This window comes from Chrysemys picta, chromosome 1, assembly GCF_011386835.1.
Source record: "Chrysemys picta bellii isolate R12L10 chromosome 1, ASM1138683v2, whole genome shotgun sequence".
NCBI classification, from domain to species: domain Eukaryota; kingdom Metazoa; phylum Chordata; order Testudines; family Emydidae; genus Chrysemys; species Chrysemys picta.
In genome coordinates, this window is record NC_088791.1 from 348,258,520 (window position 1) to 348,283,086 (window position 24,567).

A 24,567-nucleotide genomic window follows, 5' to 3' on the forward strand; every position below is an offset into this window, starting at 1 on the left:
TTAAGAAGATTAAAAAAGCCAAAAGACTGTGGCTTACCATGGCTGCCTGCAAGCCGAATTCTGTTGCCTGGCACTGCGTGAGTGATCTCTCACACCAAACCGGCAGGCCCTCAATATAAGACGGAAAATGTGACCTTGTAAGAAAAGCACATGTGCTGTGTAATGTGAACAGCAAAATTTAATGTGAAAGAGTGTACCCATTGTTCTCTAAAATGTGTCTTTTTTAACCATCTATCCCTTCTCCTCCACCAGCTGCAAATGTTTCTCCTTCACAGAGGCTAGTGAAGATTAGAAGGAGAAAACGGCGGACTCGGGATGATATGTTCTCGGAGCTCCAGATGTCCTCCCACGCTGACAGAGCTCAGCAGAATGCGTGGAGACAGTCAATGTAAGAGTGCAAAAAAGCACAATATGAATGAGAGAAGAGGTGGCAGGCTGAATTGCGGGCTGAAAAGAGCAAGTGGAGGGCTGAAGAGGATAGGTGGCATCAGCTTGCTGACAGAAGGCAAGAGTCGATGCTCCGGCTGCTGGAGCATCAAACTGATATGCTCCAGCGTATGGTTGAGCTGCAGGAAAGGCAGCAGGAGCAGAGACCGCCGCTACAGGCCCTGTGTAACCAACAGCCCTCCTACCCAAGTTCCATAGCCTTCTCACCCAAACGCCCAAGAACGCGGTGGGGGGCCCTCCGGCCACCCAGCCACTCCACCCCAGATGATTGCCCAAACATCAGAAGGCTGGCCTTCAATAAGTGTTAAAGTTTTAAAGTTTTAAACTGCAGTGTGTCCTTGTCCTTCCTCCTCCCCCACCCTTCCCGGGCTACCTTGGCAGTTATCCCCCTAGTTGTGTGATGAATTAATAAAGAATGCAGGAATGTGAAGTAACAATTACTTTATTGCCTCTGCAAGTGGTGCTTGAAGGGGGGGAGGGGAGGGTGGTTAGCTTACAGGGAAGTAGAGTGAACCGGGGAGGGGGGGTTCATCAAGGAGAAACAAACAAAAGTTTCACACCGTAGCCTGGCCAGTCACAAAACTGTTTTTCAAAGCTTCTCTGATGCGCACCGCGCCCTGCTGTACTCTTCTAACCGCCCTGGTGTCTGGCTGCGCGTAATCAGCGGCCAGGCAATTTGCCTCAATCTCCCACCCCGCCATAAATGTCTCCCCCTTACTCTCACAGATATTGTGGAGCGCACAGCAAGCAGCAATAACAATTGGAATATTGATTTTGCTGAGGTCTATCCGAGACAGTAAACTACGCCAGCGCACTTTTAAACGTCCAAATGCACATTCTACCACCATTCTGCACTTGCTCAGCCTATAGTTGAACAGGTCCTGACTACTGTCCAGGGTGTCAGTGTATGGCTTCATGAGCCATGGCATTAAGGGGTAGGCTGGGTCCCCAAGGATAACTATAGGCATTTCAACATCCCCAACGGTTATTTTCTGGTCTGGGAAGAAAGTCCCTTCTTCCAGCTTTTGAAACAGACCAGAGTTCCTGAAGATGCGAGCATCATGTACCTTTCCCGGCCATCCCACATTGATGTTAGTGAAACGTCCCTTGTGATCCACCAGGGCTTGCAGCAGCATTGAAAAGTACCCTTTTTGGTTTATGTACTCGGTGGCTTGGTGCTCCAGTGACAAGATAGGGATATGGGTTCCATCTATCACCCCACCACAGTTAGGGAATCCCATTGCAGCAAAGCCATCCACTATGACCTGCACATTTCCCAGAGTCACTACCCTTGATATCAGCAGGTCTTTGATTGCATTGGCTACTTGGATCACAGCAGCACCCACAGTAGATTTGCCCACTCCAAATTGATTCCTGACTGACCGGTAGCTGTCTGGCATTGCAAGCTTCCACAGGGCTATTGCTACTCGCTTCTCAACTGTGAGGGCTGCTCTCATCCTGGTATTCTGGCGCTTCAGGGCAGGGAAAAGCAAGTCAAAGTTCCATGAAAGTGCCCTTACGCATGCGAAAGTTTCACAGCCACTGGGAATCCTCCCACACCTGCAACACGATGCGGTCCCACCAGTCTGTGCTTGTTTCCCGGGCCCAGAATCGGTGTTCCACGGCATGAACCTGCCCCAGTAACACCATGATTTGCACATTGCTGGGGCCTGTACTTTGTGAGAGGTCTATGCCCATGTCAATTTCTTCATCACTCTCGTTGCTGCGCTGCAATCGCCTCCTTGCCTGGTTTTGCTTTGGCATGTCCTGGCTCTGCATATACTCCAGGACAATGCGCGTGGTGTTCATAGTGCTCATAATTGCCGCGGTGATCTGAGCGGGCTCCATGATCCCAGTGCTATGGTGCCTGGGCTGAAAAAAGGCGCGAAACTATTGTCTGACGGAGGGATGGAGGGAGGGGACGAGTGACAACATGGCTTACAGCAAATTTAAATCAACAAAGGTGGCTGTGCATCAGGGAGAAACACAAACAACTGTCACACAGAATAACCTCCCAAAAGATTGAACTCAGAACCCTGGGTTTAGCAGGCCGTTGATTTCACGGAGGGAGGGGAAAGCAAATGAATACAGAACAAATCTGGTCCATCTATCTTTTACATCTTAGGCTGGCAGCAGACAGTGCAGCATGACTGATAGCCATCAGCATCTTCTGGGTGCTTGGCAGAAGATGCTGCATTACGATTGCTAGCCATCATCGTCAAGATGGTGCAATAGGACTGCCGGCAGGACTGAGTCTCCAGGAGACAAAACATATCTGCCCAGGTGCCTCTGACCGAACTCACTGAGGAGTACAACGATGATGGATACCAATCGTAATATAACATCTACTGCCAAAAGGCAAGGAGCTGCTGCTGTATAGCAATGCAGTCCCACGTCTGCCAGCACCCAGATAGCCGATATGGCTACCAGTCATACTGCACCGTCTACTGCCAAAAGGCAATTAGCTGCTGTTGTGTAGCAATGCAGTACCACGTCTGCCGGAACCCAGATGACATATGGTGACGGTGAGGTGAGGTGAGCTGAGCTGAGCGGGCTCCATGCTTGCCATGGTATGTGGTCTGCATAGGTAACCCAGGAAAAAAGGCATGAAACAATTGTCTGCCGTTGCTCTCATGGAGGGGAGGGGCCTGACGACATGTACCCAGAATCCCCTGCGACACTGTTTTTGCCTCATCAGGCATTGGGATCTCAACCCAGAATTCCAATGGACGGCGGAGACCGCGGGAACTGTGGGATAGCTACCCACAGTGCAACACTCCGGAAGTCGACGCTAGCCTCTGTACTGTGAACGCGGTCCGCCGACTTAATGCACTTAGAGCATTTTATGTGGGGACGCACACAATCAACTGTGTAAAAACTATTTCTATAAAACCGGCTTCTATAAATTCGACCTAATTTCGTACTGTAGACATACCCGTATATAAAAACACAAAATTAGATCTTAGAGAGCTCTAGTTTGATAGATATATTGCTGTGATATATTGTACCCCAAAGCAACACTCTTACACCCCCATATTCACCACTGTTATATAGTTGCCACAAATCTTGTAGAAACTATGTCATGTGAGGTGTCACTGTAAAAGCTATGGTTTGCTGAACTTGATTATCCTATTTGAATGCATGTCTCATTTTTGTGTCTGAATTTATGAATATTTACTATGTACCTGTATTTTAATTGTGTTTGCTCCTGTGGTAACTCCCACAAGGTAATTTACATCCAGTCTAGCCAGCACTTTGTGAATGGAGTATTCATGTTGATGGCCCATCAATGAGCACAATGGGGAACTTCTCCGGGGAAGCTCAGCTCAGACACAGCATCTAGTTTGTCAATGAAATTCCTGGGCTTTATCCCCATTTATGCTATGACCCCTTCACACTGCTCTGGCAGTATATTGGGGACTTTAAGTGGGAGTAAATTACACCTGCACCCACTTCAAAGCATTGTACCACCACCAAAATGGTGTAAAGGGGGTTTAGTGTAAAGGAAAATTAAACCCCTTTTGGTTTTTTTGCCCTGTTTTGTATGTCATTTGATCATTAAGACAAAGAGATAGAGGTGGCCAAGATCAGTGTCAGAATGCAATGTATACTTAAAGACACATTTCAGAGTGGTAGCCATGTTAGTCTGTATCAGCAAAAACAACGAGGAGTCCTTGTGGCACCTTAGAGACTACATTTATTTGGGCATAAGCTTTCATGGTCTAAAACCCACTTCATCAGATGCATGGAGTGGAAAATACATTAGGCAAGTATATATACACAGTACATGAAAAGATGGGAGTTGCCTTACCAAGTGGGGGGTCAGTGCTAACGTGACAATTCAATTAAAGTGGTATGCCAACATTTTTATGGCTGACTTAGAACAACGCTTCCTCAGCTCTCGTCCCTTAACGCCCCTACTCTACTTGCACTACATGGATGACATCTTCATCATCCTGACCCATGGAAAAGAAGCCCTTGAGGAATTCCACCAGGATTTCAACAATTTCCACCACACCATCAACCTCAGCCTGGACCAGTCCACACAAGAGATCCACTTCCTGGACACTACAGTGCAAATAAGCGATGGTCACAAACACCACCCAATACCGGAAACCTACTGACCGCTATACTTACCTACATGCCTCCAGCTTTCATCCAGACCACATCACACGATCTGTTGTCTACAGCCAAGCTCTAAGATACAACCGCATTTGTGCCAATCCCTCAGACAGAGGCAAACACCTACAGAAACTCTATCAAGCATTCTTAAAAGTACAATACCTACCTGCTGAAGTGAAGAAACAGATTGACAGAACCAGAAGGGTACCCAGAAGTCACCTACTACAGGACAGGCCCAACAAAGAAAGTAACAGAACGCCACTAGCCGTCACCTTCAGCCCCCAACTAAAACCTCTCCAGCGCATCAACAAGGATCTGCAACCTATCCTGAAGGATGATCCCTCACTCTCACAGACCTTGGGAGACAATCCAGTCCTCGCTTACAGACAGCCCCCCAACCTGAAGCAAATACTCACCAGCAACTACACACCACACAACAAAAAACACGAACCCAGGAACCTATCCCTGCAACAAACCCTGTTGCCAACTTTGTCCACATAGCTATTCAAGGGACACCATCATAGGACCTAACCACATCAGCCACACCATCAGGGGCTCGTTCACCTGCACATCAACCGAGGTGATATATGCCATCATGTGCCAGCAATGCCCCTCTGCCATGTACATTGGCCAAACCGTAGAGTCTCTACACAAAAGAATAAATGGACACAAATCAGATGTCAAGAATTAGAACATTCAAAAACCAGTCGGAGAGCACTTCAATCTCCCTGGACACTCAATAACAGACGTAAAAGTGGCAATTCTTCAACAAAAAAACTTCAAAAACAGACTCCAATGAAAAATTGCAGAACTGGAATTAATTTGCAAACTGGACACCATCAAATTAGGCCTGAACAAAGACTGGGAGTGGATGGGTCACTACAAAAACTAATTTCCTCCTACTGTTACTTACACCTTCTTGTCAACTGTTTGAAAAGGGCCACCCTGATTACCACTACAAAAGTGATTTTTCCTCCCTTGGTATCCTACTGTTGAGAATAGCCCACTTCCACTTTAATTGAATTGTCTTGTTAGAACTGACCCCCCACTTGGTAAGGCAACTCCCATCCTTTCATGTTCTGTGTATATATTCTGCCTACTGTATTTTCCACTCCATGCATCTGATGAAGTGGGTTTTAGCCCATGAAAGCTCATGCCCAAATAAATTTGTTAGTCTCTAAGGTGCCACAAGTACTCCTCGTTGTTTTTTTTAAAGACCCATGTATACTTAAAGACACAGCAGCTCATTTTTACAAAAGCAAGAAATATGTTTCAAATGCGAGAAGTACAGTTTGTTACACGGATTTAATTGCTGATAGGAAGATGGAACAAGCAAGCTGGATTTCTAGTAACACCATGAAAGCACCAAAGAAATAGTTACATTTCCACAGGTAAGTGAGGCACTCGGAGCCCTTTATCCGAGAGATTCCTCATGGGAAGTTAGGGAGCACTGAAACGCTTCTTCAAAAGCATCCAGAAAAGGCTCAGTGATTTCATCAACTGTGACATGTCTCTGGAGTTCCTCGCTCAGGGAGGTGACACCCGTCCCTTCGAGTCCACAAGGAACAATGTGATCAAACCACGTAAGATCTGTGCAGCAGTTCAGCGCCAGCCCATGAGAGGTTATATGCCTTCCACAATGGACACCTGAAAAGCAAAACATACATGTCACCTCGTTCAGTGCTATGTACCACACATCACCCCTCCCCCAAATTTGTTTGTTAAAGTGCAAGAGATATGAAAGGGTTATAAACAAAATAATAGTATTTCTAGTGTCTAAAACTTAACTCTAGCAAGATACATCTTTGCCTAATCTAGCTTCTTATTCACATCAAGGGGTCAGCGTTCTCCAGCTGGATTAGCAGGAGAACCCATCTTTCATAGGTCAAAGAACGTACCATTTTGCTTCTCTCACTTGGTAGATCCCCCAAAAGTCTTTCAAGCAGATCTTTATATCCCCAAAGTTTTTGTCTTCAAATTCAGAAAGCCCTCCTGGAGGCTCAGCTTCCCATATCCACTAGGGAGCAGACACCACATTACTTTTGCAGTCTCCTGTGGTTTACAATGCAAATGATCTTCCTGCAATCTCCCAAGCAAGTGAACAGCCCATTGTTCCAGTCCCTGGTCACACCTGGCTCTGTTTGCAATTGAGACAGAGGTTTTTGCCCTTCTCCTTTGTCTGTTTACAGTCTCCAAAACACAGTATTAGAGCATCCATAATTTCACACACAATGTTATTACATACATTTCCCAGTGATATCAACAACCAATGTGTTATTAATGTTCAAATGATAGATTACAAGACAACTTTTAAATGAATATCATGGCAACAGTGTGAGGTGCATTGAGCTGGTCTGCCCAGCTGAGATTTACTGTTAAATACCAGAGAGCCCTTTGCTATCTGGCACTGGGATGCTCTTACAGTCACAAGTATATTCTGTAAAATTAATTAGGTTTTAGTATTGCAACTTAAACCATAGCACGAATGCATATTTTACCAATACAAGTGTGCCATTCCCACAAAAGCCTGCTAAAACCAATAATGCTGGTGCACCAAAAAGGAATTATCCAATGTGTATTACACAGAAAGAAAAGCAGCCAAGAATTTTCCAAAATGAATTCTACATTTGTTAGGGTCTTGTTCAATAGCTAGGCGATTACTAGAATATTTTTTAATTTACCAGTTATGAGCCAAAAATTAGTAAATCCCAAAACTTTCAATAGATGTTTATCATAGCCCTAGGGGGGTATGGGGCCCAGGACATAGAAACTCTGGGCCTATCTGCCAGGGTGTGCTCCCACCTGGATCCACCCAAGGCCCCACCCCACCTCTTCCCCACCAGTTCTGCCCCCTCCCCCTCGCACATTGCACCCTCGCTCCTCCCCCCAGCACCTCCAGACACTGCAAAACAATTGATTAGCAGTAGGTGCTGGGAGTCAGGGAGGGGAAGGCGCTGATCGGCGGGGCGGACAGGAAGCACTGGGGAGAGGAGGAGGTTGGTGGGGGGGCTCCTCCTCACCCCCACCCCTGCTCTCCTGCCCCCCGCCTCCTCCTCACAAAGCATGGGGCCCCTCAAAGTGCAGGGCCCAGGGCGGTAGCCCCAATTTGCCATACCCTAGGGACGGCTCTGACTGGAAGGGACCTCAAGAGCTTATCTAATCCAGCCCCTTGCACTGAGGCAGGGCCAAGTAAACCGTTCTACACCATCCCTGACAGGTGTTTGTCCAAGCTGTTCTTTAAAACCTCCAATGATGAGGATTCCACAGCCTCCCTTCATAACCTATTCCAGTGCTTAACTACCCTTATAATTACACCATTTTTCCTAATAGCTAATCTAAACCTCCCTTATCGCAGATTAAGCCTTAGTTCTTGTTCTGCCTTCAGTGGACATGAACAATCAATCACTGTCCTCTTTATAACATATTGAAAACGTATCAAGTCCCCCCTCAGCCTTCTTTTCTTGAGACTAAACATGCCCAGGTGGGTTTTTTTGTTTGTTTGTTTTTCAAACTTTCCTCATATGTCAGGTTTTCTAAACCTTTTACCATCTCTTCTGGGCTCTCTCTACTTTGTCCACATCTTTCTTGATGTCTGGCGCCCCAAACTGGACACAGTACGCCAGCTGAGACCTCACCAATGCCTAACAGAGGGGGACCATTACCTCCCATAGCTTACATACAACACTCCTGTTACTACACTCCTGAATTATATTAACCTTTTTTGCAACTGCATCATCATTGTTGGCTCATGTTCAGTTTCTGATCCACTATAGGTCTCAGATCCTTTTCTGCAGTACTACTACCTTGACAGTTATTCCCCATTTTGTAGTTGTGTATTTGATTTTTCCTTCCTATGTATAGTGCTTTGTGCTTGTCTTTATTGAATTTCATCTTGTTGATTTCAGACCAATTCTCTTAATTTGTCAAGGTCATTTTGAAGTCTGATCCTGTCCTTCAAAGTGCAGCTCCTCAGAGCTTAGTGTCATTTGCAACTGTTATAACCATAATCTCCGCTCCATTATTCAAGTCATTAATGAAAACACTGACCCATTACCAGACCCAGGACAGACCCCCAGGGGAGCCCACTAGGTAAGTCCTATTAATAAACTACTCTGAATAGGATTCTTCAAAGAGTTATGTGCCCACCTTACAGTAATTTCATCTAGATCACATTTCCCAGATTGCTTATGAGAATGTCATGTAGGAATGTATCAAAAGCCTATTAAAACCAAGATATATCACATCTACTGCTTTCTCTCATCCACTCGACCAGCGTACTGTGGTTTAAAAATGGAAAGATTTGTTCTATTAATGAGTCATCTACATCAATTTATCCAAAGGCAATTAAAGCTATGATTTTATGGTCAACATTACACATACCTTGAAGGTAAAAACCATTACACCATTGTACGCACAGCTGGCAACATTTTAACTCTAAGGACTTGTCTACACTTAAACTGCTACAGTGGCCCAGCTGCAGCTGTGCCGCTGTGGTGTGTCGGCATAGACACTATGCCAATGGGAGAGGTTCTCCAGTTGGTGGAGGTGGATTACTTATGCCAAGAGGTAGTAGCTAGGTCAACAGAAGAATTCTTCCATCAAATTAACTCGGTCTACATCGAGGGATAGGCCAGTGTAGCTATGTCTCTTAAGGGTGTGGATTTTTCACACCCCTGAGAGATGTAGCTATGCCCATGTAAGTTCCCACTGTTGACTAGCCCTGAATCTTTTTCAGGGATCTCTGACTGCTATAAAATTGTGGCCTGGGATTGGAACTTTTCAAAATCTGGTTAGCCATGTTTAATTCCTTGTGCTCAATGTTGGCACCAGGGGGCACTACTACCCCTGAAATGGATCTTTAATGGCTCCCATTGGAGCAGATTACTGTCATACCAATGAAAAAGGTCCACAAGAATAATCTTGCATGCGCAGCAGTTTATTGAGAAGGAATTACACAAGCGGTAAAGGGTTACATTATGCACATAACTCCTATGTTAAACATTAAGAACTATACGTTAAGAGCTATACATTCCTCTTAGCGAGCCTCTCTTTCACAAACAGGCCCTGCACTAGCCTCACGCAATCCCTGCTTCGCAAACAGAGAAGGTGGTCACCAATTCTATGGACGGCTTCTTCTCTCCAGGTCTGGTCTCCTCAGCCCTCTGGTCTGTCTTGGATTCCCTGGAGGCAAGGCCTTGGCTGCCTGGAAAACCCTCTGGTCACAATCCTACTCAAGCCCATGGAGCAGAGTTTTGGCTACTCTGTCTAGCAGTTTCTTCAAGCGTCAATTAAGGAATCCCCAACAGTAATTTAATTGGCTTGATTTTTATACTTTTTCCTCAAAGGATTCACATGTCTTAAAAGCATGCTCAACGGGAATGTGGTTATTAATTTTTACCTAATACTTTAGGAGGAGACTGCAGACTGGTGCCAACTGAACATTACCCCACATTCACTCCCTGATGAATCATTCACTTTAGCCCCCTGCGTGATGTCTTTCTACAGGGTCAAGATGCCCCAGTCAGCCCGTGCTCGACTCAAGATGTTTTACACGTGTTGTTTGCTTTCAAGCGGACATATTTGCTGACGCAAAGATCAGTATTCATCATACACGCAGCATGGAGCCAGTCAGTTTCACTTCTGGCATCTGCCTGATGCTAAGGAAAGGATTCTTCTCCCAGAATCCTCTTTCACAGTTTAGTCATGTCAAGCCATGTTGTCACCGTTCATTCAGTACGGTCACACCAGTATGGCACCATCTCAACACTCAATACTGTACTGTACACGATATTCAAAAAATATACATACAAATGTATTTTGTAAGAGCAGAGTCTTACATTATTAATCCCTCACCACAGCTTGTGTTATTATAGCTTCACTGAGAAGTGGAGTGAGACCACCAGGTTTTTGTTGTTTTTTTAAAGAGATGTGTATTAAATAAATTCTACTGTGCTCAGTTTTTCAGGTGTGCAGTGGCTCACTTCTAAAGGTTCAGTTCTTAGATCCATAAGACAAACAGGAACCAGCAATCAGCATACTCATTGAAAATTAAGATTTGTGTGGCATGGATTTAACACCGCAGCAGGAGACAGGTCTTTGCAGAATCAAGCCTAACAATGGAACTCTCATATCAAAACAAATTAATAAGCCATCTAGTCTGTTATCAGGGACAACAGCCAATACTCAGTGCTTCAGATGAAAGCCTTCCAGCACCATAATGCATCTAATTATGTAATACCATTGGATACTCTGGCTCATTGACCCCAGCTGGTGGTGAGCTTGTGCCATGAAGTATTATAGCCTTTATTTTTTTAGGCTAGGCAGAGTAAGTGTAAATGCTATCCCTATTTATATAGATGCCTAATCCTTTTTAGGATTTACAACACTATATTCTACAGCAGTGTACTCCTTCAGGTTAGTTACACATTGCATTAAAAATATGTTTGCCCATTTAAATTTTTTGCCTTTTTCATATTGAATTCCCCCCTCAGAACCTGTCAAATCACCACAAAGAGTTTCTTATGTTGTCCTTCTACATTAGGACCAGATTAATTCTCTCTGGGATTTATCGGAAAAGAGAAACCATTGAAGTGTTCGCTTCGCCACATAAAGCAATGCATTCAGTAATTTATCTGCCAATCAATGCATTTATTGCCAGTCATCATCATCCCCCTTAATATCTTCTTATAGGCTGCATTATGTGCTAAACAGATTACAACAGAACATAGTGTTTACTCCCATCTGTGATTCCAGGATCTTCATATGCCATATTCCTCTCCCCATATATTTTTCAAATGACTGCTCTCACCCTTCTCCCTTGTTGCATGAGAGCTCAGCTCATCACCACCTGAGCAGTCGGACAACCTCATCAAAGGAGCATCAGTTACTGGGCAAGGAAGAAGGAGAACTGGAATGAGATGTCACGAGACCAGATCTGACACTTATTGGCAAAAAACAAGAGAGATGAGGAGGATAAACACATTACCAAGGGCAAAGCCAACTAATGCCAAATTAATGTGTCCGCAGAGGGAACAAAGACACCCACACAGAGTGGTCATGTTTGTTTGTTTTTTAAATGTCTCAAGACAGCAGTATCCAGTGGTGACTAAAATACACTTTTTAAAGGAACAGCAAAGTGCACCTTAGTGGGATAATCTGCAAAGGGTGGGGGAATGTAACTCCCATCGGAGAGCTATCGGCCAATGATGGGATAACCAGTGATCTGAGAACACGGCATGATGCCCTTTGGCGCAATCCAGTCACTCCAAAAGGCAGACATGCTGCCTCTAGCGCATAATAAGTCTCCCCCCCGCGGGCGGGTCACACTCGGGTCTAATTCCGGGGGGCTGGGTTCAGTGCGGGGCTGGGGGGGGGAGAATCTGTGGCTTTTGATTTACAGGGGGTCAGACGAGAGGATCTGGTGCTGCCTTCTGGCATGAAGCCCCCCTCCCCCGCCAGCCACGCACGCACCTCCGGCAGCCCCCCACCCCCAGCCACGCGCGCGGCCCCCTGGCAGCCCCCCCCAGCCACGCGCGCGGCCCCCTGGCAGCCCCCCCCAGCCACGCGCGCGGCCCCCTGGCAGCCCCCCCCCAGCCACGCGCGCGGCCCCCTGGCAGCCCCCCCCCCCAGCCACGCGCGCGGCCCCCTGGCAGCCCCCCCCCCAGCCACGCGCGCACCCCCGGCTCAGACCCGGCTCAGCCCCGGCCGCTCCCGGGCAGGGCACACGCACGCAGACCCCCCGCCCATCGGGTCCCCACCTTGTCCCAGCTGAGCCATTGCCCCACCGCCCTGTCACCTCAGAGTAACGGTCCCTCCGCGGCGCACCCCGCGAGCCGAGCACTAGCAACACCACCAGCCGCAGCCCCGCCCCTTCGCTGGCCCCGCCCCCAACAGCAGCCGCAGCCGCGTTCCAGGCCACGCCCACCCAGACCCAGCGGCACCATCCCGGCACGTGCGCTCCTGGCCCCGCGCCCCGCCCGCCTCCGACTCCGGCCGGCGCTGCTGCGTGCCCGTCCCTGTACTGCCCCTCTCGCGGTGCCCCACGGGAAACGTAGTTCTCCCTCCCTTCGCGGGTCGAACTGTGGGAGGAGACTCGGGAGAGTAAGGGACTCCAGTTCCCGGCAGTCCCTGCTCTCTCTCGCGGAGTTGGACGCCGCCAGTGTTTAGGCGGCTCGGGCTGACCCACTGTGGGTGCCCACCAAGTGTTCCCCTCTTGGTCAGAGACCATCTCACGCAGCCATGGCCCACTCCGGCCCCCAGTGACGCCAATGGCAAACCCCACCTTGATGGCAGCAGGATGGGGACTAGTGAATCATAGAATCTCAGGAGTGGAAGGGACCTCAGGAGCCAGCTAGTCCAACCCCTGCTCAGAGCAGGACCAATCCCAACTAAATCAAGTGCACACACCAGCAATGATGTGCAGCCACCTCTGGGGCAGGGAGCAGCTGCTGAGCACTAGCCAAGCGTTTAGGACAGGAAGTGCAGGTCACAGAGCAGCTGAGTGGGCTCAGCGCTTGGCAGGCAGGATTCCAAGAGCCCGTCCCACTTAAGAAGGAAAGCAGAAGGGTTTGCCATAAGTAAAGCATAGCTGTTCTTCTCACAAGCATGCCTGCCCAGCAGGTGCCCTGAGCCTGGGTATCGAGGTGTGTGCCTGGGGGGGATATAATACAGGTCTATGAAATCACAAATGATGTTGAGAAAGTGAATAGGAAACTTATTTACCACTTGACATAACACAAGAACCAGGGGTTACCCAATGAAGTTAATAGGCAGCAGGTTTAAAACTAACAGAAGGAAGTACTTCATACAATGCACAGTCCAAACGTGGAACTCATCAGGGGAGGTTGTGAAAGCCAAAAGAATAGTGAATCAGGTTCAAAAAAGAATTAGATACATTTCTGGAGAATAGAGCCTTCAATGGCTATTAGCCAAAATAGTCAGGGATGTAACCCCACGCTGTGGGTGTTCCTAAACCTTCAACTGTCAGAAGCTGGGACTGGACAATGGGTTGGCTCACTTGATAAATTGCCCTGGTCTGTTCATTACTTTTGGACCATCCGGCACCAGCAACTGTTGGAAGACAGGATACAGGACCATGGGTGTGACCCAGTAGGTCATTCTTATGTCCGGAAAAGCCACATCTATGAGCAAAGAAAATCTATCTATTAATGGAGATTCTCTATGTCTTAGTAAGGAGGAGAGGATGGAAGATGATAAAAGACAGGTAGGATCTGATGAGAAACAGTCAATTAAAAAAGAGTCCCATTCAATGACATCATGTAATGGCAGACAGCTAAAAAATGACAGTTTTTTTTAAAGTCCTTATATACAAATGCTAGAAGTCTAAATAATAAGATGGGTGAACTAGAGTGCCTCGTGCATGAGGTTAGTGATATAACAGGCATCACAGAAACTTGGTGGAATAAGGATAATCAATGGGACACAGTAATGCCAGGATACAAAATATATCAGAAGGACATCACCAGTTTTTCTAGTCACAAGGGAAGATAAAGTACAGTGCTTTTGTGGGGTTGTTAGACAGCTAAATACTGTTACAAAAAACATACACCGCCAATCCTACAGATTGATGATGTTCTGGACCAATTTGGGGGTGCTCAGGAATCCATTACTCTGGATTTGCCCAGTGGATATTGCCAGGTTCTCTTACGGACGTTCTGCATAAAGATAACCTTCACTATTGGGCTGCGTCATTATAGTTCAGTTCAGCTTTTTGGGATGACCCAGGGGCCTGCTGCCTCTCAGAGATTAATGACTTAAGCAGATATTTCTTCTACTTGGATGGTATCATTGTGTACACCATCCAGCTGGATGGAGCATCCGCAATGTCTATGAGCAGCATAGGAGTGTCGACAGTTAGAACCAATGAGGCCACCATCTTCAGGGGAAGTTCTGAGTGGCAGTTGGGCCCAGAGTTTTGCAGGTATTTATGTGCCTAACTCCCTGACTGAGTAAAGGTCAGAGTAAAGGTTAATCCATACTGGTTAACCACCTGCTCATAGGGAAAAGCAGGAATTTATGCCCCATTTTAGACAAAACCTTAACCTTAACTGGAGTCGCCACCAGGCACCTCCATAATACTTGATGTCGCTTATATGGTTAACTAGGGTTACCATACGTCCTCTTTTTCCCGGACATGTCCGGCTTTTCAGCACTCAAACCCCCGTCCGGGGGGAATTGCCAAAAAGCCGAACATGTCCGGGAAAATGGCGGCTCTGCTCCTCCCCTGACTCTTCGGCTCTGTTTAAGAGCCGGGCATGGGGGCTGCCCGAGCGGTACCGGCTTCGGGCAGCCCCCATGTAAGAGCCGGGCTGCCCGAGCGCTACCGGCTTCGGGCAGCCCCCATGCCTCCGGACCCTGCGCCGCCGGAGTCCGGGAGGGGAAGTGACGCTTGGGCAGCCCTTTCCCCGTGGCTGGGAGTGGGAGGGAGGAGGGGGCGGAGTTAGGGCGGGGAAGGGGCGGAGTCGGGGCAGGGCGGGGTGGGGAAATGGGCGGGGCCAGGGCCCGTGGAGGGTCCTCTTTTTTTATTTAATAGATATGGTAACCCTAGGTTAACAACCCTTGGTCCTTCCTTTATTACCCGCCCGTGTTCATGGCAACAATGACATAGGTGCTGCAGGGTGACCTCACAATGCTGTGATTTGAACACTGGCAGTTGGCCCTCAGTGTCAGTTGCTTTTACTTGGACAGAAGGAGAGGCTGGGTATTGTGCTGGCTAAAGTCGATTTCAGATCCAAGATCGAATCTATTACTGAGGGGAAAAAAGTAAGTGGGCTTTCTTACTCCCCATGGCTGTCCTACCTCTGACCAACAGAGACCCACTTTGCTTAAATTCTGTTTGAAAAGGGTCACCAAATTAAATTCGTTTTTTTTTTTGGCCCAGAACCTCAAAGGTATTTAGGCACTTAACTCCCACTGAAATCCATGGGAGTTAGGAGCCTAACTCCCTGACTGAGTAAAGGTCAGAGTAAAGGTTAATCCATACTGGTTAACCACCTGCTCATAGGGAAAAGCAGGAATTTATGCCCCATTTTAGACAAAACCTTAACCTTAACTGGAGTCGCCACCAGGCACCTCCATAATACTTTATGTCACATATGTGGTTAACAACCCTTGGTCCTTCGTTTATTACCCACCCGTGTTCATGGCAACAATGACATAAGTGCTGCAGTGTGACCTCACAATGCTGTGATTTGAACACTGGCAGTTGGCCCTCAGTGTCAGTTGCTTTTACTTGGACAGAAGCAGAGGCTGGGTATTGTGCTGGCTAAAGTCGATTTCAGATCCAAGATCTAATCTATTACTGAGGGGAAAAAAGTAAGTGGGCTTTCTTACTCCCCATGGCTGTCCTACCTCTGACCAACAGAGACCCACTTTGCTTAACTTCTGTTTGAAAAGGGTCACCAAATTAAATTGGTTTTTTTTGGCCCAGAACCTCAAAGGTATTTAGGCACTTAACTCCCACTGAAATCCATGGGAGTTAGGAGTCTAAATACCTTTGAGAATCTGGGCCTTTGTTCCATTTTATGTCTCTCGCTCTGGCATGAAAAGTGCCATCCTAACAGAATCCAGGAGGGAATCCAGCTGTCTGATCAGGGGCTACTTGTGCCCTACCTCTCTCTTACACTCAATTCTTTAGTTCAGCTGTAAAAATTGTGGCAGATAGGGAATAACTCCAGAGTTGATAAGGCTGCATGTTAAGGTTATATTTCATTAACCCAGCAGGGACTTCGGGAGCTGACTGAGATCCCTAGAAAGACTTGTCCCCTCTGGGAGTCTCTTCCGCTGATCCCTCTCTGGGACCCTGTTCTAGGATCTCACACAGGGCCCTTGTCCCTGAAGTGGAGAATGAAAGGAAGTGGGTTCTGTTCCAGGCCTCCACTCATCTGTAGACGAGCTCCATACGCACAGACCCCAGAGGACACAATTAGGGGAGTCGCCCACTAACTTCAATGAGCTTGGATCAGGCCCAGATATAGGCCCAATAAAAAGATGGCTCCTGATGTCCCTGCAGCAGAGTGTGGAAAGGAGAGGCTCTTTGCTGTGGCATTATTTCCTCCAGGTGCAGAATGGACAGTAGGGGATTTCCACTTCAGTTGCTGGAGATTTAGGGAAGCTGATCCCCATTCTGTGGCCTCACCCTCACAGCTGGCATGAGAGGCAGCAATTGGGCTCGAGACATGGCCCTTAAAATCTGCCTTCAAGTTGATTCTCCATAATTCTCCATCTTGGATGAAGAATAACATTTCCTTTCCCCACTATGGCAGATCGTTTTGGTTTTGCGCTGCCCATTTCAATGTTTAAAATATTCCAGGATTAGGAAGGAATGAGGAGATACAGATACATGCTCTTTAATGCTTTTGGGGGTGCAATTCTCCCCCGGGCTGAGGGTCAGCAAAAAGTCATGTACCTCTTACATCCCACTAAAATCCAGAGCCTTGGAGAGTGCAATGAAATTTTGCAATGAATGTGAAGAGCTGTAATTTTTCCTGCTGTCTCCAGTGGAGCACAAGCAGCGGCGGCTCCAGGCACCAGCGCTCCAAGCACGTACCTGGGGCGGCAAGCCGCGGGGGGTGCCCTGCTGGTCGCTGCGAGGGCGGCAGTCAGGCTGCCTTCAGCGGCGCGCCTGTGGGAGGTCCGCCGGTCCCGTGGATTCGGCGGTAATTCGGCCGCGGGTACACCGAATCTGCGGGACCGGCGGACCTCCCGCAGGCGCACCGCCGAAGGCAGCCTGCCTGCCGTGCTTGGGGCGGCAAAAAAGCTAGAGCCACCCCTGAGCGCAAACATGTAGATTAAAATTTAAATCTTTGCCAGAGGATTTAAGTAATATTGGAGCACAATGTGATATTTTGAATACAGCTAAACTTTGTGTTGCCCACTAGACTAAGAAGTATATTGTGAGATTGATTGATGACCATCAAGCCTGTAATCTTAGCTTTGTGAACTTCTTTCTCCATCTTTCTTCATAGCTCAAGTATTGGAGGAAACCAATGATTGTGAAATTAGTTAAGAGTCCCAACTTCTAAAGCAAGTAAACTTCGGGCTTACAATGTGTTGGGTTTTATGGGCCACATCTTCAGCTGCTATAAATCGACAGCTCCATTGACTTGAATGAAGTATTCTGATTTCCAGCAGCTGCGGATCTGACTCAACAAATGTATTATTCAAATGAAACGCGTATGCGATGGGCAGTGTTCAATGTGGGTTTTTTTAGAAGCACCATAACTGAATTTTGGGTTGGCAAATATTGTGATACATGTATATTTGTTTGGATTTGTAGGTGCTTTATAATTCCACTCTTGGTGCCGTCATTGTGTCAGGTTAGTTTTGTCGTCTCTTTTCTCTTTACAAACATTAACTAAGTAACCTTCCTCATCCCTGGGAGGTACAGAAGGGTTAGTATCATCCCTTTTTGGTACATGGGGAAACTGAGGCACGGGGCGGGGACGTGAGTTGCCCAGCATCACACAGTGAGTGAGTGGCAAAGCCAGGATGAGAAATCTATTTCTGGTTTCCAGTCCCATACTCAAACCATTAGACCACACTGCTTATCCTTTGCATAGTTTTGAGTATATTTATTGACTTTATTAAAACAACAAAGTTCCAAAAGGAACCCCCAAACCTTTGCTAATATACAATTTGAGTCGAGGATTTATTTCTGTATTTAAAAGAACTAGATTCATTACAGCTGAGCATTTGCATGCTAAAAAGGAAGGCAATTCTCAACTGAGGTTCTGGCACCAACCTTTAATCTGGCCCCAGCTACTTCTCATTTTGTAGAATCACAGAACTGTGGGGCTGGACGGCTCCTCAAGAAATCATCAAGTCCAGTCCCCTACGCTGAGGCAGGACCAAGCAGGGTGTGATTCCCTGCTTGAGGAGACATCCCTGCGCTAGCTGTCATCAAGCTAGCGTGTTAAATAGCAGCGTGGCTGCGACAGTTCAGGCAGTGGCTTGGGCTAGCCGCCGGAGTACGTACTCATAGGGTCCGGGTGGGGTTGTACTCGGGGTGGCTAGCCCCTCTCATCGCTGTCCATGCTATCCTTGCTACAGTGCTATTTTAGCAAGCCAGTGCGAATATGTGTATGCGAGCTGGGTATCACACCCCCAGCTGCAAGTGTAGAGATACACTTGGTGGGGGGACTGGCAGGGGGTGCAGGGTCCCAGGCCCAGATTCTCAGAGGTATTTAAGCTCCTAACTGCCATTGATTTCCATGGACGTTAGGAAACTCCATACCTTTGAGGATCTGGGCCCCAGTTCTCGGGCTCTGCTGTCTGTGGCTCACATTTTTAGCCGGAGGACGACGCACACATTCTCACTAGCTTCAGGCTGGAAATTGTCCCGCAGACAATAAGATCGACTGAAACAAAACTGGCCCCCCTTCCTGACTTGTTGCAGAATGGACGTGCACAGCTCGCCAAGGGAGGAGAAGGAGGAGGACGCGGCTGCTGAGGGCACGTCCACCTTGGGAAGAGAGGAACATTCCAGTGGGAGTCAGCGTGAGCCGGAGCTGGCTCGAGAAGATACTCAAGATGGCCCAGCCGAGGTCGTTCCTAAGCAGAGTGGGCCCATCCTAAGGTGTCTAAAGCGAATCTGCCAAAAAGCGAAGAGAGGCCAGACGCGATATCCCCGAACCGTCACTACAGGTAAAAGGAAAGGCTAAGGATGCGCTAAGGGGTGGGAATGAAGGGAGGCAAACTCAGTCTCAACCCCCATGTGTTCAAAGATTTGCAGTGATCCCAAAGGCTCTTGGGTTTGTGTTCCACTTAGGGGAAACTGAAGACATGGCACAGAGAGTGGGGGGGGGGGAAACATGGAAAAAGTGGAGGAGGGGAGAACAAATAGATGTGTCCGCATGGCTTTGCTAGTGGGTGGACGGCGCTCTTCCATGGCTGAGTCTGCATGCAGCTCGAGGGCAGCCCTCTGTTCTGCACGAGGGGCAGAGATCACTGCTGGAGCTTGGCAAATAAATAATGAGCTAGCAGTAATGAGTCCCAGTACTAATCATCCCGGAATCTCCCAGAGACTGGAATGACAGGAGACAGTGTTCCTGAATCAGGACCAGTTTGGTAAATGCTGGATCTCCGTGAGGTCCTTCCATCCCCAGTGTGAACACAATACTTACAAGCCCTGATACAAATACTAGACCCGGGTGACGGTCAGACCCCTGTATTTCTAAGGCTCTCCAGCACTGGTGGAGGTGATGATGCCCCCAGAGCCTGTATTTCTCTGGGAATCTCTGGCTGCTGGAAGAGGAAGGGCAGTTTCTATTTCTCTCCACCACACACTGCTCTCCCTTCTCTTTCTTACCCTTGTAGTGAAGTCATTGCTTGGAGCAGGCAGAACAATACAACACCAGGGATGACTGACTAGCCCAATACCTGGGTTGGAATGGGAGTCAGCATCACAGTTTCCTTCACTTCTCCCCTGCTCAAGCAGATATAGATGTCTAGCCCTATTCAAAACAAGCGGTGAGAATCAAACCAATCAAGCCAACAAACAAAAGATAACCCTACCCAGAGCAGAGATATCTTACCCCAAAAAGGGAGATGTGCCAGTGACGCCAAGCTTTCCATAGGAACTTCGCTATTGCTCATTGATTTTAGCTGGAAGGAGCCCAGATACCACGGTGATGGGCAGCAGTATACAACCCCAAGACAGACAGACCGTGTCCTTTCTTTGGTTTAAATGAACTGTCTTTTGGGCACCAATCAGTCCATGAATGACACCTCAGGGCACGTTCGTTCCCCTTTAACCAGCAATGGTAGTAATTTCTTTCTTTCTGTCATTCCTTCTTTCTTATTAGTCCCAGATATCTCGTGCATGGAGACTATTTGGGAGGCGGATGAAAGTGGACGTGAGCAGCATGGCTGTGCTATGGAGGGAGCCATGCTCTTGCTGGAATCATGGAGAAACACTGTTGACTACTTCAATAGTAACAAAGAGGTATAAACCTTCTCCATCTAATCTGTAAACTAGTGTCCCCTCACGCTGTCTGTCCCACCTGACCCAGCCTGGGACATCCCAGAAGGTTTATCACATAGGGTCTGACTTCTCTTCAAACCCTTTGCCTACAGCACTCAACCTTTCTTCTTTCACTTACTCCAGACAATCCAGCCTCTGGATGCTTTTCTCCTATTATCCATATTAGGTGCCTTCTCCAGATACACCCCACAAACTCTTTGGTGATCTCATGCCCCGTTTGTCGGTGGTATCCTTGATTTGCAGGGATTTCCCACCACTCTGTGCTAGTTTCAGTAGATTCTTGCCCGGCTACTCCCCTGCCTCACACTATCCGTTGGACTCAAGGACGAGACATTTCCACCCAAGGTCTCCCCTGACGACTGCTCCTCTCTCAGGGCTGGTCTACACTGGGGGGGGGATTGATCTAAGATACGCAACTGCAGCTACAAGAATAGCTACGAGAATAGCGTAGCTGAAGTCGACATATCTTAGATCGATTTACCTCGGGTCCTCACAGCGCGGGATCGACGGCCGTGGCTCCCCCGTCGACTCCGCTTCCGCCTCTCGCTCTGGTGGAGTTCCGGAGTCGACAGGGAGCGCGTTCGGAGATCGATTTATCGCGTCTAGACGAGACATGATAAATCGATCCTCGATAGATCGATTACTACCCGCCGATCCGGCAGGTAGTGAAGACGTACCCTTAGACCTTCACTGACAAAACAAATGGGTCCAGCTTTGTCGCTTATACACATGGTGTCAAGGCTGAATCCCTACTCTGGCACTTCGAGTGCAGAAGGTGGAGGGTGGCAAGGATTTAAAAAATCAATACTTGCCACTCCAGGCATGTATTACACTCCCAAGGTTACAGCTTTTCTCTGACCTTGTCTTGGTAAACGTTGCCACCACCCAAATGCAAAAAAACCCCTTGGACCCAGGAAGGAGCACTTGGGAATTCTTCCCTGTGGGGTATCCTCAAGCCCTTTCAAATCCCGCCCCTTCCCCCCCACCCCCTGGGGAAGAGCTGAGAAAGAAAACTAAGGAAATCTGCTGTTGCCACCAGCTAATTAAACAACATGCACAAACCTCTTAGGACACCAAAAATCCAATTCTGTTCTTAAAAAAGGTAAATTTTGTTAAAAACAAAAAGGAAGAAAGTACATCTGGCTTTTTGCTAGATCTTAAAAGAAAACAATTACAAAAATTAAGCATCAAGGTAGCTCTCTTGAGGTTCAGCTTCAAGGTTACAAGCAAAACAAAAGTATCTGGGGTTAGCACAGAGGAGATCCACACGCCAAAATAAAGAAATAAACCTGATCGCGTCTAGTTAAACATTCCCTGTCCAATGATTTTTCTCGGTATGGAAGATGAATTTTCATACCTGGTTCCAGCCTTACACAGAATTGCTGCTCCGTGTCCCGTCTCCAGAGAACAGACACAGACAAAGAGAAGTTTTTTCCCCATTTTAAAAAGTTTTAGCCCTCCCATTGGATCTTTTGGTCAGGTGCCCACTCCTTTTCCTTTAGCTGGGGAACTTTGTTAACCCTTTACAGGTAAAGCAAGCAGAGAACAGCCACCAAGAGGGACTTTATAGCTAACTGGCTGGCTGGGTGTTCATAAAAGGGAGCCCCCCCACTTCATTTATTACACATGGTCACGCTACATCTGGCTACTTGTCCTACAGAAAACAGGCCCTGTGTGGAGTCCTCCACATGGAGTCCCATTGCTGTTCTGCTTGTTCTCCTTGATCCAACCCTTCTCTGAACAAGTAGCTCACACAGTCAGGTCCTACACAAGCCAACATTCTGTCTGATCCTGACTATTCATTGCTCTGCAACATTGTTAATTTATCTACCAGGTGTTCCGTGCCGAGGGGTTTTGAATGAAGGTAGAATATTCTACCCGATGATGTTCTCTATCTAAATCCCTTTCACCCTGATATATATTTTTTCTCATTTTGGTTTAGGATTTCATTATGAAACAATGTTTCTTAAGACTCTTCTTTGTTCTCAGCAAGAGCATCGACTGGCATAACATGCCTGACTGTTTTATTCACAACTTTGCATCAGACACTGCAGGAGCCATAGTGGTGAGTAAATAATATACACAGGGTCCGTGTTGTTGGTTGGAAAAGATTGATGAACTGTGGAGAATACATAGCTGCTAAACCCACGCTAGGGTCCATGGAATCTGGAGAGTTGTAAAGAACTTTGTTGTATACACTGAAGCAATTATTTCAGTGTGTAAAATTGAGGTCAGTGCTGATTGCCTGGAAATATTAGTGTGAATGGACAGAGAGAGGATGCTAGTTGGTGGGAAGTAGGAGATGAGTGGACAGAGATGGATGAGGAAATGAGTGAGCGAATTTGTGGCTGGGTAGAAACGGATGAGATCCCTTTGGACAACACCACTGGCTGAGTAGCTTCATGATCTGGGAGCTCTTCTATCAGAAAGGAAGATCCTGGGTTTTGGCTGGGCTCCTTGTTACTTTTGGAATATCTGATGTTCTTTTAGCTGGGGATTTATTGGAGACTCCGGAGAAGCCTGTGGCTAATTTAGCCTTTTTTGAGGCCTCCAGAGTTAGCTGTGATGCCAGGGCTTTGTATAACCTCCTCAATGAATGTGTGAGGGAGTAGGACTGATGCTGGGAGCACTTGTGTCTCATTTACTATGTTTGCCCCTTTGTGACTTACAGGAGATGATTAAGAAAGAACCCCGGGACTCTCTCTCCAGCACCATACGGCTCCAGGCCATGGCCATCATTATCGAGCTGAGGTAACGTGACTTCTCATTTAACTGCCCAGCCTTCACACCTGGCTTCTCACTCCATGCTCGGTGGGACCAGAGTTGCCAATAGCAGTCCCTCACTTCGTGCCTTTTTCTCTTTAGATGCTGAGGACTCTTTGGGGAGGAGCTGGGGGACTATTGCATGGCTGACTGATGATTTTCTACCCAGTAACATTGTAATCCTCTTTACTCCACATGTGATTCAAAGCCAAGAGTCTCTGCAGACATTTTGAGATGATTTTCTTTCTGGAGGTGTCAGCTGAGTCATTTCCTTCAATCTCTTCTGTAGCGTTTCTGAGCCGGATTTACTATTCGGATCACCAGTCCCTGCTCTCCCGTGCTTTTCCTGTATTCTGTTAATCTTTGCCAGTGTCTTACTCTTCTACATTGTTACTGTTCACATGATCTTGTTCTCTTGTATAGTCCAGATGTCTCTTAGTCTCACGCTCCTTCAGCATAACCCTCAGTTCATGTCCTCACCATCTGATGCCTCTGTTACGCTTCAGCACCTCAAAGTCCAATCCAGGCTTCTTCCTTTTACCAGCAAAAAGCATGTGGTGAAGGCCATGGGCTCCCACCAGAGAAGGGTCTTGCTGAGAACACTCCTCAAGAGCGTGTTTTCCCTGCCACTTCTAACGACATTGCAGGAGCAAGGAGTAATCAGGGGTACAAGCGCCCAGGACACAAAGGTAACTCAAGAATGGCTTCCTGTTACTTACTTTGGGCCCATATTGGTGATATGTGACTACACTCTCAGCGAAATTTCTCATGGAACGCCATTGTGGAGTTTCAGTTGGGGACTTTAGCCCCGGTGACGTGGCCCTGATCATTCGTCCCATGCATACAGCAAGTAGCTGCCACATTCCCAATTATGAAAATGATCCATCCGTTTTCAATTTACTAGGGAACTACTGGGGATCCCAATCTGGGTGGTGAAGCTAGAATGAGGCATGTGGAAGGAGGAAAACGTACTTAGTGCTTGCCCCAGAAATGGGGCTGGCTATTGTTTGATCACTGACCAGGTATTTCTGGTGTGTGGCACCTCCCACAGCTAGGTCCTCTTGCATGAAGGGGCTGAATAAAGTTGGGGTCCTGCGGCACTCGATACAGCCACATTTGCAGCCTGAACTTTACTTTAGTCCCTACTTTTGACCTGCAATTATTTGCAGTTACACCTTAGCTCACGTGGGCACCTGAAATACCTGATTTCACACCTAAATCCAGTATTTTGG

The 24,567-nt window shown here is 47.4% G+C and overlaps 1 protein-coding gene across 3 annotated transcripts; it reads right to left on the bottom strand.

Annotated features, from left to right (window-relative positions):
• Positions 1 to 617: 617 nt before the first annotated feature.
• LOC135980972 (uncharacterized) lies at positions 618 to 12,444 on the bottom strand. 3 transcript variants are annotated; one of them, XM_065581877.1, is made up of 3 exons: positions 12,365 to 12,437; positions 11,378 to 11,455; positions 618 to 6,216 (listed from the first exon to the last, which is right to left on the bottom strand). In XM_065581877.1, exon 3 carries the CDS (start codon positions 2,106 to 2,108, stop codon positions 1,002 to 1,004), a length of 1,107 nt encoding a protein of 368 aa, XP_065437949.1. In that variant the 5' UTR covers positions 2,109 to 6,216; positions 11,378 to 11,455; positions 12,365 to 12,437; the 3' UTR covers positions 618 to 1,001. The 3 variants fall into 3 exon arrangements, with proteins under 3 accessions (XP_065437949.1, XP_065437948.1, XP_065437947.1); XM_065581876.1 differs by lacking the exon at positions 11,378 to 11,455 and having other exon boundaries at positions 12,365 to 12,444; XM_065581875.1 differs by lacking the exon at positions 11,378 to 11,455 and having other exon boundaries at positions 12,327 to 12,443.
• Between the last annotated feature and the right edge of the window lie 12,123 nt (positions 12,445 to 24,567).